Source organism: Saimiri boliviensis, chromosome 2, assembly GCF_048565385.1.
Source record: "Saimiri boliviensis isolate mSaiBol1 chromosome 2, mSaiBol1.pri, whole genome shotgun sequence".
Lineage (NCBI taxonomy): Eukaryota > Metazoa > Chordata > Mammalia > Primates > Cebidae > Saimiri > Saimiri boliviensis.
Genome location: NC_133450.1, coordinates 91,188,490 through 91,203,185, shown reverse-complemented (window position 1 = coordinate 91,203,185; position 14,696 = coordinate 91,188,490). Strand labels below are relative to the sequence as shown.

The 14,696-nt window shown below is 40.3% G+C and overlaps 1 protein-coding gene across 1 annotated transcript in view; it reads right to left on the bottom strand.

Annotated features, from left to right (window-relative positions):
- The window catches only part of ARMH4 (armadillo like helical domain containing 4), a 143,211-nt gene that overhangs the window by 74,392 nt on the left and 54,123 nt on the right, over window positions 1-14,696 (bottom strand). Inside the window, exon 5 of the mRNA XM_003930486.4 lies at window positions 12,541-12,795. Coding sequence (XP_003930535.1) covers window positions 12,541-12,795 — 255 coding nt within the window. The remainder of the gene's footprint in view (window positions 1-12,540; window positions 12,796-14,696) is intronic.

Genomic DNA, 14,696 nt, shown 5'->3' with positions numbered 1-14,696 from the left:
TTCCACTGGAAACAAACTTCGTGCATCAGAATTTTCCCCATGGTTTGCCCCACCTTCTTGTTACCGAGTAGTGGAGTAAACAAAAGAGTTATCTTTCTGTCTCTCTGTGGCTTCTATGGCTGGATCCTGAGCTGTCAGATCTAGTTGACAACTACTCTTCACTTTAACTCTGTGTGCATGGCCTCTACTATTTCCCACGTGGCAGGGCTCAGAAGCCCAAGACTCTGGTCCTGTGGGACGTGCAATATTTTATCAAGTTTGTGATAAACAAATCCAGGTGGTAGTTTACCCAGTGCCTATGGCTGATTTCACACAAATCTTCTGCAGTTGAAAGTTGCCACTATGACTTTGGGTATTTACCTCAAGGATTCATCAGATCCCCTCTGTTCTAAACAGTCACTGTCCTCTTTCAAGAAAGCAGCTTGAAAATTCAAATCCCATTATTTCAAAAAGATTTCAGCCCTGCAGGAAAACTGAGAGATGGAAGGTGTAAATCAAAAGCCCCTAAGTTGTAAGCACTTCATTTTAAATGCCTTCCCTGAGACTTGATAATACGTGTGTTTGTAAAGTTTATTTTGAAGGTTCTTCACAAGAATTGAACAGGGACCTGTTGTTGACCATAGAGCTATATTTTGTGTCAGACTCTGTAAATCATTCTGTGCAAGCAGAACGGTTCTGAGTTGGAAAAGCAGAACCTTGTGGCTATTAATTCTCAAACGCTGAAATGAAATAAACAAGCTGACTTCAACTTCACCTGATCACTTAACTTAGCTCAAGGCTTTAGCATCCTTTTTTATGGTCTCAGTTGAAGATAGGGAAAAATTACTTAATCGCTGGGTTTTCAGAAATGCAAAAGTTAAGTGCATTCTTTCTCTGATCCAGATTAAGTATAATTTGGGAGACTCCAAATATTCCATATTTTTAATAGAGTGGACCAAGAGCATTTAATTAAGTAGTTCACCTTAATTAGCATCATGTAACCGAAAATCAAGAGATACGGACGTGTTTTGACTACTTTCTCAATTTTGTTTTAACACAATTGGAAACTCTTTAACATCTTTGTTTACTTTGCCCTGTATTCAGAGGACAATTTATACTTAGTATCTTCCTTTCTGAAAAATTTCCCAGTTTTTCTAGTGTTTCTTCTTAATTCCAAGAGAAGCCTACTAGATATTTACATATTTCAGTAATTCCCCAACTGAGCCTATAAGTGCATTCTGATTACAAAGAAATTAGTTCACAGCATTCTCCTCAGATGTAATACGTCTTATTAAAGTTTTTATTAACAGTAGTGGATGAAGAGATTATTTTCTGGATTAGTTCCAAGGCTCTTTTTCTGGCTCTCCAAAGGAAAAGTGAATGCTAAATTTTCCCATAAGAAATGCATCTGTAATGAAAGAAAAGTGATTTCTTTTCTGATTCTCTAATTCAATATAATTTAATTATGAAAATACAGAGAAGAGCTTCAGTTTCTGGGAAGCATTGAGTCTATTAGCTCACATAGATCATAAGAAGAAATCAAATCAAGATATATAGTTTGGAGCCAAGACATTCAGGTTTAGGTTTCCAGAAAGCTCTTCCTAACCAGTAAGTTCAAATTCATTTTTAGTGAACCTCTGGTACCAAAACCCATGGTGTAACAGCTCCTACAGGGCATTAAAGAAACAAAAAGATAAAATATTTTCAAACCAGGAACCTAAAACATTTAAAACACTACATCATCATAATAATTTTTCTACAGTCAGAAGTGAGATACAAAAAGACAACTTGATTCTCAGACCTGGGGAAGCATTGAACCAGCAGCAGAGAGAATCAGGTGTATAAATGTCTCGATTCCATCTAGGTCATGCAACTTGTTGTTCTTCTTTGGTAGGAGCTGTCAAAGGCTTTATCTCTATAAAACAACCTACCTAATTAACTATTTGTAAGTTTTTAAATTGCTCAACCACTCTGTGAGAATGCAATCTGATTTTCTTGCGATTCAGAGGCTAAGCTAATCAATGTAATTGGCCCAACACTTCCAAACTCTAAGCATGTCTACAGTGAAGAATCACTCAAAATTCATTCCAAAAAAACATATAAAACGTTAGATTACGTTCTGGAAAAAACTAGCCTCAAAACACTCTTTAAAGTGTATGACCAGAAAGCAGGCTATAGAGTTTGTGGGCTACTGAAGACTTTGTAGATGTTAAAAAACACTTTGGAGTTAGCAGAACCAGTGAAAATAACAATGAAACGAAGTTCTACCTGCCATGTGATAGGTAAGCTTAGTGTCGCTTATAAGCATGATGGAAAGCCCTCAGTACTGAATATTGGTTACTGTCAGTAATTGATCAGTTACCATGTTTTCCAGAAATTAAACTCCTGTCATCTAAAGACCTTTCCCCCGCCCTCCACATTACCATCCAGTAGCATCCACTTTCTCTTCCCAACTGCTTGAAAATTTCATACCCAGAATGGCGATTAGCTGGAAGAAAAATCCCTTTTAAGAATCAACAGTACTCCACGCTATGTGCTAGATGCTCTGAGGTTCCCTCCAAAAATAAGCAAAATGAGATAGCACAGTAATTAGAAATTAAATAATACTGACAAATGACTGGAAGCATTTCAAAAGCAAGAGCTTGGTGTGAATTAGGCTTCCCGGGAAAGGCTTCAGCCAGATCCAGGTGTTGAACATGGAAAGGGGAGATGACTATTCCAAGAACGAAAAACAGTGGTAGACAAAGTGGATAGGGAATATTTGATGCACGTTCTGGTGACAGTGACAACAGCCCAATAAGAGATATCAGACAGAGCGAAAAAGAACAGCACAGGAAGATAGACCATACAGCACACAGAGATCCCTAAATAAATCAAGAGTATATAAAAGAGATAAATAGATTTTAGGAAATGCTTCTGACCCTTGAACTGTTGGCTCCTCTGATTTCCTGATCTAAATCTCCGATTCCTTGTTTTAACATTTAATCTTTTCTTCACTTTTGTTTCGTTGTGTTTTCACTTTGCACCATCAATTCTTTTGAATTTCAAAAGTATCTTCAGCTTCCTGAGGCCAGCTTGACAGTTCATTTAGGAGATCCTACATAACCTACTGCTTACAGTACTGCTTCTGTGAACTGTGAGTCAGGAGATGCAGCTGGTCCAAAGGCTGTTACTTTAACAACCAAGATTCATTTTTCTTCCTCAGCATAGAACATCGGCAGGGAGACTGTCCACCTGAGGGGTTAGCTGAGTGCTCTGGAACTGCTAAATTGTACACATAGGTAGTCATGGCAGCCACTGAACTGTAGTGACACTCAACTAACTCTATTTTATAGGTTTCCTTCATTACATTAGCGTTTGAGACTTAGAGTTGCTTCACATTCATTTTCTCCAAAGAAAATTTAGAGGGAGGGGAGGGGAATTTGCAGTGTTCCACAGTGACCCGGGAAAAGTGAAGCGTCTGGGTTCCTGTGAGATCTGCCTACAACTCCTGGAATTAATGAATTCCTGAAGCCTCAGTGCTGTCTGCCTGAGATTTTTGGTGTGAAATGCCTAAATAGCTGCGAAAACATCATTAAATGTCAGTCTTTAAGAAAAACTCTGGACAATCCACAAAACCATCTATGCCATCAATCCTCTTCTCTTTCCAAATACCTCAATGTATCTTATGTTAAAGGAAAACAAGAATTTGACAGTAACCAATATTCAGAACTGTTCATCAGAAGTCTCATGAACACGAAAATAAAAGAAAAACACAGAGTCCTTTACATTCTTTTTAGGCTCACACCTGCTTTCTGTAGGTTTGGCCAGTTCTCTGACTCTTGGTTCTAATGAATTCTGTGTTTGTAGTTCGCAGCACACATCTGGCGAGCACAGTTGGGAATGAGCAGCAGGAAGGAAGTCTATTCATTTTTGGGTAGTTAACCTATTTATAACCTACTTCGTGCTAAAAAGACGAGTTGGAGTTTCTAGCAAAAATAGGTACAATACAACAGGATATAAATACATGGAAAACCCAGGCAATAAGTGCATTTAAAACCTACTAAAATCCTGGGTTTGTTGAATCCTCTGCCACAAGCATATAGATATTCTTTCCCAGAAATTCCCAACTACTACAAATCTGCAAGTAACCAACAATTCAAGTAGAAAGATCTATGAAGAAAAAGTATATCAGACTTAAAAGGTATCCTCCTCTTACGCGTTCATTTCTCTTACGTTCAGTTTATTTTACGTGTTTATCCTCACGAGGCAGAGATCATTATCTCTGCTTTAAACTCTAGCACCAGGGTGTCTTACCTAATGTGAAAAAAGAGGTCTGCATCCAAGTCTTTGCTTCTCTGGTCTAGAAAAATAATTCCACTCTTTCCGAAGAACGAGGGAATGGCAGCTGGACACGGTGGCCCACGCCTGTATTCCCAGCAATTTGGGAAGCCGAGGCAGGCAGATCACCTGAGGTCGGGAGTTCAAGACTAGCCTGACCAACATGGAAAAATCCTGTCTCTACTAAAAATACAAAATTAACCAGGCATGGTGGTGCATGCCTGTAATTCCAGCTACTCGGGAGGCTGAGGCAGAATTGCTTGAACCCAGAAGGCGGAGGTTGCAGAGAGCCGAGATCTCACCATTGCACTGAGCAACAAGAGTGAAATGGGGATGGAAGGACTCCCAGGTATCTGGCAGATACCTACTCAAGGGAGCTTATATTGGGAGATGCCCACTTATCCTGGATACAGGTGTCTGAGTACACACATCCATGGTCCAGATTTAGGAGTCTATAATGTGACCATGAGCTTTCTGGGAAAATTAAATCATGAATATTGACTGTGTTTGATCTCTATGTGATTACAAAAAGCTGAAGGTTTTCTTAAGACACATTAATCCAACACACAAAAGATCATTAAAAGTAATATAAATTTTTAGTCATGGGGATTCCATTCACAATGTACAGAAACACTTCTGAAAATGCTCTTTCTCCATCTCCCTACATAAACAGAAGCGGCCTCACCCCTGGAGCATGATCAGTAGATTCGGTCTAAGACAGTTGTTTTATAGAAGTAGCATCCGGGTATCAGTAATTTTCATAGCTCTCTAGGAACTATAATAAATGGATTCCAACGTACAGCTAAGATTGAGCGCAGTCGTCTGGGGGGTTTTAGCCAATCTACTATCCCTCTTTGTGCTGGTTACATTGGGCTGAGATTTCTTTCCTTCTACTCATTCTATATACATACTTAATTACCTGAATCTTGGCAGCTTCAAGCAAACCTTTAAGCCATAGCTTAACATGTTATACATCCAAATACACTGACATTTGTTGCAATGAGGAGCTGTTTGAAATCTCACACTTCCCACTGTTTTTGCAAGGCATCTTTTCCTTGCTGCCACAGTCTGTGTTGCACTATATTAAGTATTCAATCTCAGCTACAAGTTAAGTGTTTTAAATGAATAATAAGAAAAAGGAGGATGAGAAGAAAGAGAGCACTGACATATTTTAGGGCTAAGGGTCTCACTTGGTCACAGTCAAGTGCTCTGTTTCCAGAAGGCCCACTTCCCACACTTAGGCTGCAATTCATTCTACCCTCTTACCAATTCAAAACACATGCATCTTACGTTCTTCTCCCTTTCATCTTGCCAAATTAGCAGCTAATGAACCTGATAAATTAATCCCTTATAGAGCATAGTAAATGATAATATCTTAATGAGTTGTTCTACCCAGATAGAAGATATCTATCTTTCTAAGGCCTTCTGAATATACATATTAATGCAAAGCAAGGCTCTAATATTGGAAAGCAGGCACTGTGTGAGGACAGCAAGGCTGATATAAATTAGAAGATCAGACAGTGCATCTCTGAAGTCACATCTCAAATGAGATGGCTGCCCACTCAAAGCTATCCCTGGTAACAAGTGATAATTCAGTCCCCCACTGTAGAACTACTCAGGCAATGACCTCACATTTATGGGACCACACTCTGCCCCATGACTTTACATCTCTTTATCTGTCAGCCTCTCACTATATTCAGAACATACAGCACACACTTTGCAGGTGCTCAATGAATGTCTGGTTAAAAGACAGATACATGAGTGCTTCCCTCCATTCCTCTGTTTTCCACAAACATCCCTAGACCACTAATTGAGCATCACGTTTGTTAAGTATTTTCAGAGAAAAGTATACCATTTCCTCAATCAAGTGTCCATTCCCATGTCAGATGCAGAATTTTGAAAAAAGTAAAGACAGCTACAATAATTCTCAATTAACAAGCCAATAGCTTTATCTATCTGGAATGTTAATCAAACTCTAAAGTAGCCAAAAATGGTCTCTTCCTGAGATGGAACAATGCCACCCTCAAGCTCTCATGCAGAAGTCATGAACTGAAACCAAATAAAGATAATAATTTAACAAGATTGGTCATGGGATTCTTAGAGGATAGAAGAGACACAGACATGTATCACTGACAAGAGAAGAAAACAGAACAACACAGAAACCATGAGTGATAGGCATGGTGACTGCCCCCTGGCTCCATCCATCCCACCAATCACATGATCACATTCCACTTGCTAACCACTGTTCAGAAATAGGCATGTGACCTAATCTCAGCCAATCAGTGGCATGATATAGTCTACTGGGGAATTCTTGAAAGGCTGCCCCTCTCTGAAGAAAGAAACACAGTGGCTCAAACAAGCAATCCCAGCACTTTAGGAGGCTGAGGCAGACAGATCACCTGAGGCTGGAAGTGCTAGACCAGCCTGGCCAATATGGTGAAACCCTGTCTCTACTAAAAACACAAAAATTAGCTGGGCCATGGTGGCATGCACCTATAATCTCAGCTACTCAGGAGGCTGAGGCAGGAGAATTACTTGAACTTGGGAGGTGGAGGTTGCAATGAGCCAAGATCACATCACTGCACTCCAGCCTGGGACACAGGGAGATGGGGTGGGGAAAAAGGGAATGGGGGAAGGCGGAAGGAGGGAAAGGAGAAGTGGGGAAGGGAGGAAGGGAGGAATGGAGGAAGGGAGGGACACAATGGGCCAGGCACAGTGGCTCATTCCTGTAATCCCAGCACTTTGGGGGGCTGAGGTGGGCAGATCACTTGAGGTCAAGAGTTCAGTATCAACCTGATCAACATGGCAAAACCCCATCTCTACTACAAATACAAAAATTACAGGCATGGTGTGTGCCCGTAATCCCAGCTACTGGGGAGACTGAGGTGGGAGAATCACTTGAACCCAGAAGGTGGAGGTTGTAGTGAGCCAAGATCACACCACTGCACTCCAGGCCTAGGGGAGAAAATAAGACTGTGTCTCAAAAAAGAAAGAAAGAAGGAAAGAAAGAACCCAGTAAAAAGAGTTGCCTTCCTTCTCTGAACAATGTCTTGTCTGGGTGTGGAACCTGAAATTATTGCAGCCATTGCAACTAAAAGGAAGCCAGCCTCAGGGCCAAGTCAACACACCAAGGATAGCAGTACAGCAAACCGGGAAAAAAACTTATGTCACGGACGACAATTGAGCTTCTGCATCAATAAGCCCAGGAGCTCTATCTCTAACTTCTTGTTTTGAGGAAAAAAAATGTATTTCTTCATTCTATAAACCAATTTAACTTAGGATTTCTACTACCTATAACTGAAGGCATCTGAACAAATATAGCAAGCAAACAGAAGTGAATCACCAGGTATTAATTACACTGAAAATAAACATTAAAATGAATATGTTGACTCATTTTTGGTCATATTGATTTTTACACTTCAAAGAGGATAATTGTGTGATTTATTACAGCAACAGGATAAGAAGTGGTGTGGGTCAGTGTCTGCTCTCTGCACAGGTTCTTGTCAATAAATGTAAAAATGAACCTGTTAGATGAGAGAAGAAATTAATTCTGTATATCAGCTTCCTATATGCTACTAACGTTTGACCAATCAGCCAATATGCATCAATCAAAACATGGAACTTTCACTCCCGATTCTCTCTATCCCAACAACACACAGTTCACTCCACATTCACATTTCCCTGCAGCAAGATGAAGAAACTAAGTTCTCTCCCGCCAAAGCTTCAGAGGCAATGCATATATGATGGTGTAGAAAACGGAAGTGCAGAGAATTTGAGGTCTGAATTTACTGCTTTGCCTTAGAAAGTCATCTATGTTCCTGCTCTTGGCACTTCACAGGAAATGAAACTATAATCTATTCCAAGAGTTTTCATTATTTTTAGTTCACTACCCACCTCAATCTGTTCATTTTAAAAAATTTACATGGCTTTCAGCATTTACTTTGGAATACCATTCATATTGTAAAACTGGAGGTGACAACCTATAAATAAAACAACCCATTTAAAAACAGGAATGAAGCGGACAGCCAATTAAAGTGTTGTTATATTAAATGGAATTACTTTTCAAAGAATCTCAGTGTTTACATTTTTATTGATTCATTACAGGAAAGAGTATACTTAATTTTACAATGTTTACACTCTGAGCATAGCTGCCATGAGGCTCTGCTTTCAAAATGATGCTGCTCTTTGAATATCTATTGAAACCTGAATCAGTTTTCTATGGCTGCTGTAACAAATTACCATCAGGCTTCAGATAAAGCAGATTTATTACCTTGCAGTTCTGGAGGAGAATCCATTTCCTTGCCTTTTCCAGCTTCTAGAGGCGAACAGCATTCCTTGGCTGATGGCTACATCACTTTGACCTCTGCTCCTATCATCACATCTTCTCTGATTCTGAATCTCCTACTTCCCTCTTATAAGAACCTTTGTGATTATACTGAATCCACCCAATAATCCAGGAAAACCTCCTCATTCCAATTTAAAGATACTTAACTTTTTTTTTTTTTTTTTGGCGGGGTCTTACTCTGTCACCCAGGCTGGAATGCAGTGGCGTAATCATGGCTTACTGCAGCCTTAAATTCCTGGTGATATGGTTTGGCTGTGCCAACGCCCAAATCTCATCTTGAACTGTAGTTCCCATGATCCCCTGTGTCCTGGGAGGGACCTCGTGGGAGGTGCTTCGATTATGGGGGCAGTTTCCCCATGCTGTTCTCATGGTAGAGAGTGAGTTCTCACAAGATTTGATGGTTTTATAGGGGGCTTTTCCCCACTTAGGTCTGTACCTTTCCTCCCTGCTACCATATGAAGAAGGACGTGTTTGCTTCCCCTTCTGCCAGGATTGTAAATTTCCTGAGGCCTCCCCAGCCCTGCAGTACTGTGAGCCAATTAAACCTCTTTCCTTCATCAATTATCCAGTCTCAGGTATCTCTTCATAGCAGCATGAAAACAAACTCATACACCTGGCTCAAGTGATCCTCCCACCTCAGCCTCTTGAGTAGCTGGGACTACAAGCACACGCCACCCTCAGCTAACTTTTTGTAGCTTTTGTAGAGATGGGGTCTTTCTATGTTTCCAGGCTGTTCTCAAACTCCTGGCCTCAAACGATCCTCCTGCCTCAGCCTTTCAAAGCACTGGGATTACAGGCATGAGCCACTGTGCCCAGCCTAAAGATCCTTAATTTAATCAAATCAGTAAAGTCTCTTTTTCCATGTAGGGTAATGTATTCACAGGTTCCAGATATTAGAACACAGAAATCTTCAGGGAGCCATTGTTCTACCTACCACAAAATCCGTCTCAAAGAAAAAAAGGGGTTTTACTATTTTACCTGACCTGAGAGTATTTAGTAAACCATATCATTTAATATTGATCTAGATGTTGTTATTTGTTTTGAATTATTAGGAGAATTCCTGTCCTTCCAAGAAAAGAAGGTGGGCTAATAAAATTCTAAACCCAGACCCTCCTCAAACACAATCTTCTCACAGTGAGAAGTACACTTTGAAATATTTGTTCCTTTGTTTGGTTCCCAGGAAACCCACAATGCTAAAAACGTGTTGACAAAAATGAATTTTTTAGGAAAAGAAGCAACAGTAAAAAGTAAGAGACACCTAGAGAAATAGTAAATAATAAGAAAAAGTCTGATTTTAAAAAAAAAAACTCGGGATCTGGAGAAATCATTTTTAAAAGCATAACAAATTACTAAACTGGTATCACTAATTTAAGAAACTTTAGCTGTGTCTCACACCTGTAATCCCAGCACTTTGGGAGGCCAAGGCAGGCAGATCATCTTGGTGTGGTGGCAGGTACCTGTAATTCCAGCTGCTTGGGAGGCTGAGGCGGAAGAATCATTTGAACCTGGGAGGTGGAGGTTGCAGTGCCCGGGATTGTACCACTGCACTCCAGCCTGGATGACAGAGTAAGACTCTGTCTCAAAAAAAAAAAAAAAAAAAAAAACAAAACACCAAGAAAAGAAACTAGCTGTGCAAGGGGCCTGAAATCAGAAGTCGGGACAGGAGGACAACAGAGCTTTCTGTCCTCAGTTTCAAGAATGAGAAGCCTTAAAATTTAACTGCTATTAGCCAAAACAGGGAACAAGCCAGGTGTTCATCAACAGGTGATCAGATGAGCAAAACGTGTTATATCCATAAAACTGAATACTAGTCAGTTATATTATGTGTGTGTGTGGATGTGTGAGCACATGTGTGTGGATGTTACATATAATAAGGAACAAACCACTGACACACACTACATACAACATAGTTGAATCTCAAAATCATTATGCTAAGTGATCTAAGCCAGACACAAAATCATATATACCATTTGATCTCATTTATACAAAATTATAGGAAATGCAAACTAATATACAGTGACCAAAGAAGACCAGTGGTTACCTGAGGGAGGGATGAACTGCAAAGGGCCATGAGGAATCACTGGGGATGAAATGATGGAAATGTTCTGCATCATGACTGTGACGGGAGTTGTATGGATGGATATAACTCTGAAAACTCATCAAATCATATACTTTCAGTAAGTGCAATTTATTGTGTATAATATACACCTCAATCAAGTTGATTCCTTAAAAATCTGACTCCTATTCAGTGGTAAATTTGTGTGGAGGAGCATGATAATACCACAGCCCAAATGATCATTATGGCCTTGAATCAGAGCTTCCCTATATTTTTCTAAGACCCTCCAATTACTTATAATTATTCATAGATGGCAAGTTCACTTCGTAAGTGGTGAAACTTCATTTCTTTGACCACAGATACAGGGTAGATGCCATATGATGTCCCTGCTTCTGTGCTAAGGCAACCCTGTCTCCCTCACTCCCCCTCCAATAAAGTGCTAGTCTCTGAATATCCATCCCATCCATCTTGAAAGGCTGTTTAACTGTACATGATAGGCCATATTATAAAGCTGTGCACAGCCTGAGTCACTTTATGTGTCGATTTTTGTCTGTTTTTAGCCTGCCCTGTAATAAGTTATCTTTGAATTTTGTATTTTATTTCATTCATTTCAAACCTGCTCATGTAGAACAGAAGCATTTCAAATTAAACATTCATTCACTTGTTCACAGACCAGAGTTCATCTTATTTTGTGTTTGTTTGACAGTATTTTGATATTATAATGTTTTGATACCCGTGTAAGTTTTTATAAGTTTCATATGACATGTTTTTATCTTCTCTCCTTCCTGTAGCATATTCCACAGGAAGTCCCAGCTACATTTCAACTACAACCTGTATGCCAGTCTATAGAGTGCTACTCCCAGAATTACATCCAGAGCAAAGTCCCAGACCAACTTCCAAATTTTCAACAAAATGTCCCCTAAACTAGTATTTTTACCAGTTTTTCTGACTCTTCAATCTAACATCTGCCACACTGAAGGAATCAGTGGGCCCAGCTGTTAAAGACTAGGAGCATTTCAGAGAAGAGTTTCTTTGGAGAAGAGATCACTTCACCTCCAGTCAAAGGAATAGGGCCTCAAGGAGTCACTCAGAGCTTAATAGTGTCTCCCTCTGACAAGAGGAGAGGGACAGACTCGGGAGCTTCCCTGCCAATGGGGAAGGAAGTGCCGAGCTAAGGAGCAGCCTGTGTCCTCCAAGTCTCTCGCCACAAGCACAAGCCACGAATAGACAGTGAGCATGGAGTAGTCTGGACACCATAGTGGCTGAAATGAAATCGTGTTTGACAAGGCAATGCAGCCACAAGACTGAACAGGAAAGTCATGGAACCGTCCAACTGCTCCCCTACAAGCAGGGGAAGAAGTTCCCCAAGGGAACAGATTACCAAAGGACAGAGCGGAACAAGAATGCATTTGTTCTCCGACTCTATCCCCTGGTGCTGTGTGTCCGGGCATCCTGGTTGCACATATCTCCCCCCCGTGCAGATGTCCTCCTAAAGCCTACTGCTGTCTCCCAGCTGGGAAAGAAAAACTGAATTTCTTCCAAAAAACAGGCAACTGTGCTCATCATAGGCAGTTAGAGACTGTTTGGAGCCTGGCTATTTAAGAGCATAAATAAAAACTCATTGAAGAAGTAACTAATAATTTTTAATGTTTAATTACCAGTTATTTCTTCAATGAGTTTATATTTATTCTCTTAACCACCACCCATAGACGGAGAAACTACTCATAAATATAGAAAACCCATTTTTCTCTAGAATAGATAGCAATGAAAGAAGGCTGTCACCTTAGAAACATAAAAGAAAGAGAGAAGGAAGGAAAAGGGAAATACACATGTCTCTTACCCAGGCCTTGATTCTGCTGTTCCCATTCAATGGCATCTGGCACCTGGTAGGTAGCTCCTTCCAACAGGTCCATGTTTCCCTGCTCTAAGCCTGGTTCCTGGGATGTGACACCAGGGAGAGTAAATCCTGGCAGCTCAGTGTCACCATCCAAGCCCTCATCCAGCGAGTCTGCGTCTTTATCTTCCTCATCTTCGTCCTCATCTTCTTCTTCATCTTCATCTTCTTCGTCCTCTTCATCCTCATCATCTTCTCCCTCTAGGCAAAAAGAAATCAAAGGGAAACACAGAGACACAGAATGAGTTTACGCTGAAACAAACGAATCCTTTGAAATGATCCAAACACTACAAAATAACTGTTTGGCGTTGTGAAACACATATTTATAGCCGAAGTCAGACAATGTGAGCTTTGCAGGATTATACACCCACCGTACGTCCTAGAGTTTAAACTTTCAAAACCATATTTACGTCAGATAAGTATCAGGCAGATGTTTATTGGGAGTCAAAGTTCAGGTAATATGATTTGTTATTAAAGTTATTTATGTTTATAATATAAATATTGTATTTATACAATACAATACATTGTTTTCTTTTGGCTGTTTTCTGGAGATCATTAAATGTTTATCAGTTAGCACACTGAAGTACTAACAGAACTTAAAATAAACTGCTCCATCCCTTTATAGCTCATAATGTTAATGGAGAGACTTCATTATTTTGGCACAATTTTTTCTATTTATCCATATCAGCGAGTAGAACTCACGACAACGGTAAGTGAAGAGCACATGAATTCATCTTGGCTCTTGTTCTCTCTAAGGAAGAGTAATCCAAGAAACTGGAAACAATTTCATCAACATTCTCAATCCAACTCTAAAGGAATTGGGAAATGGGATATTCACCAGGAGTGGTCAGAAAGGCAACACATTAAAAATTACCATTATCATCATTGTAAGAGTTAACATCCACACTTCGTCAATTTCTAGTTTCTTTTCTTAAGAGACGAGGTCTTACTCTGTTGCCCACGCTGGAGTGCAGTGTCGTGATCATAGTTCACTGCAGCCTCAAACTCTTAAACTCAAGCAATCCTCCTCCCTCAGTCTCCCACAATGCTAGGATTACAGGTTTGAGCCATGGCACTTCACCACAAGTTGTCATTTTCAACACTTCAAGTGGAGTGGGTTTAAGGAACATAAGATCCCCAATTTCGTAGGCTGGGCACAGTGGCTCATGCCGGTAATCCCAGCACTTTGGGAGAACAGGTGGACAGATCACCTGAAGTCAGGAGTTTGAGAACAGCCTGACCAACATAGAGAAACCCCATCTCTATTAAAAATACAAAATTAGCCAGGAGTGGTGGCACATGCCTGTAATCCCAGCTACTCAGGAGGCTGAGGAAGGAGAATCACTTGAACCCGGGAGGTGGAGGTTATGGTGAGCCGAGATGGTGCCACTACATTCTAGCCTGGGCAAGAAGAGTAAAACTCCATTTCAAAAAAAAAAAAAAAAAATCCCCAATTTCATTTTGTTTCACCAATTTAATTTCCTAGCAATACTTCAAGGCCCCATCCTCCCCATGGATGCACCCCTGAAGCTCCTGATAAGTGCCCACAAAGTCCCCAAAAGGCCTTCCCTTTGGTCTCTCCCCTTGACTCTGGGCACAGCAGTGACTGCAATAGGTAACTCTCCTCCTATGGTGAAGAAAAGAAGGGAAGAAGGACAACCAGAGCCCAAGAACTTGGAGACTTGCCTTTTCTGCTCCTACACAACTTTCTCCACACATACTCCCTTTCCTCTATCATTTAGAGGTTTTTTAAGTTTTAGAAAATGTCACCTTTAATCTTTTTTAATTTTTATATGTCCTTTAACTTGGTAGAATTAATATCTGTCACCACTCTAAAAATTCAACAAATATATATCAGCCCCCAGTGCGTGCTCTATCCCAGACACTAGGGATAGAGCAGTAACGTCTCTGCCATCATGGAGCCCATACACCACTCAGAACACTCCGAAAGACTCACAGCAAACAAATAATAGACAGATAACTCTACACTCTCATTAAAACCAGCAAGAAGATAGAAAATGCCAGACACTACTATTTTAGAAAGGGAGATTAAAGAAGCCTTTTCTGACAAGGTAAAGTTTGAACAGAGGACGTACCGAAAT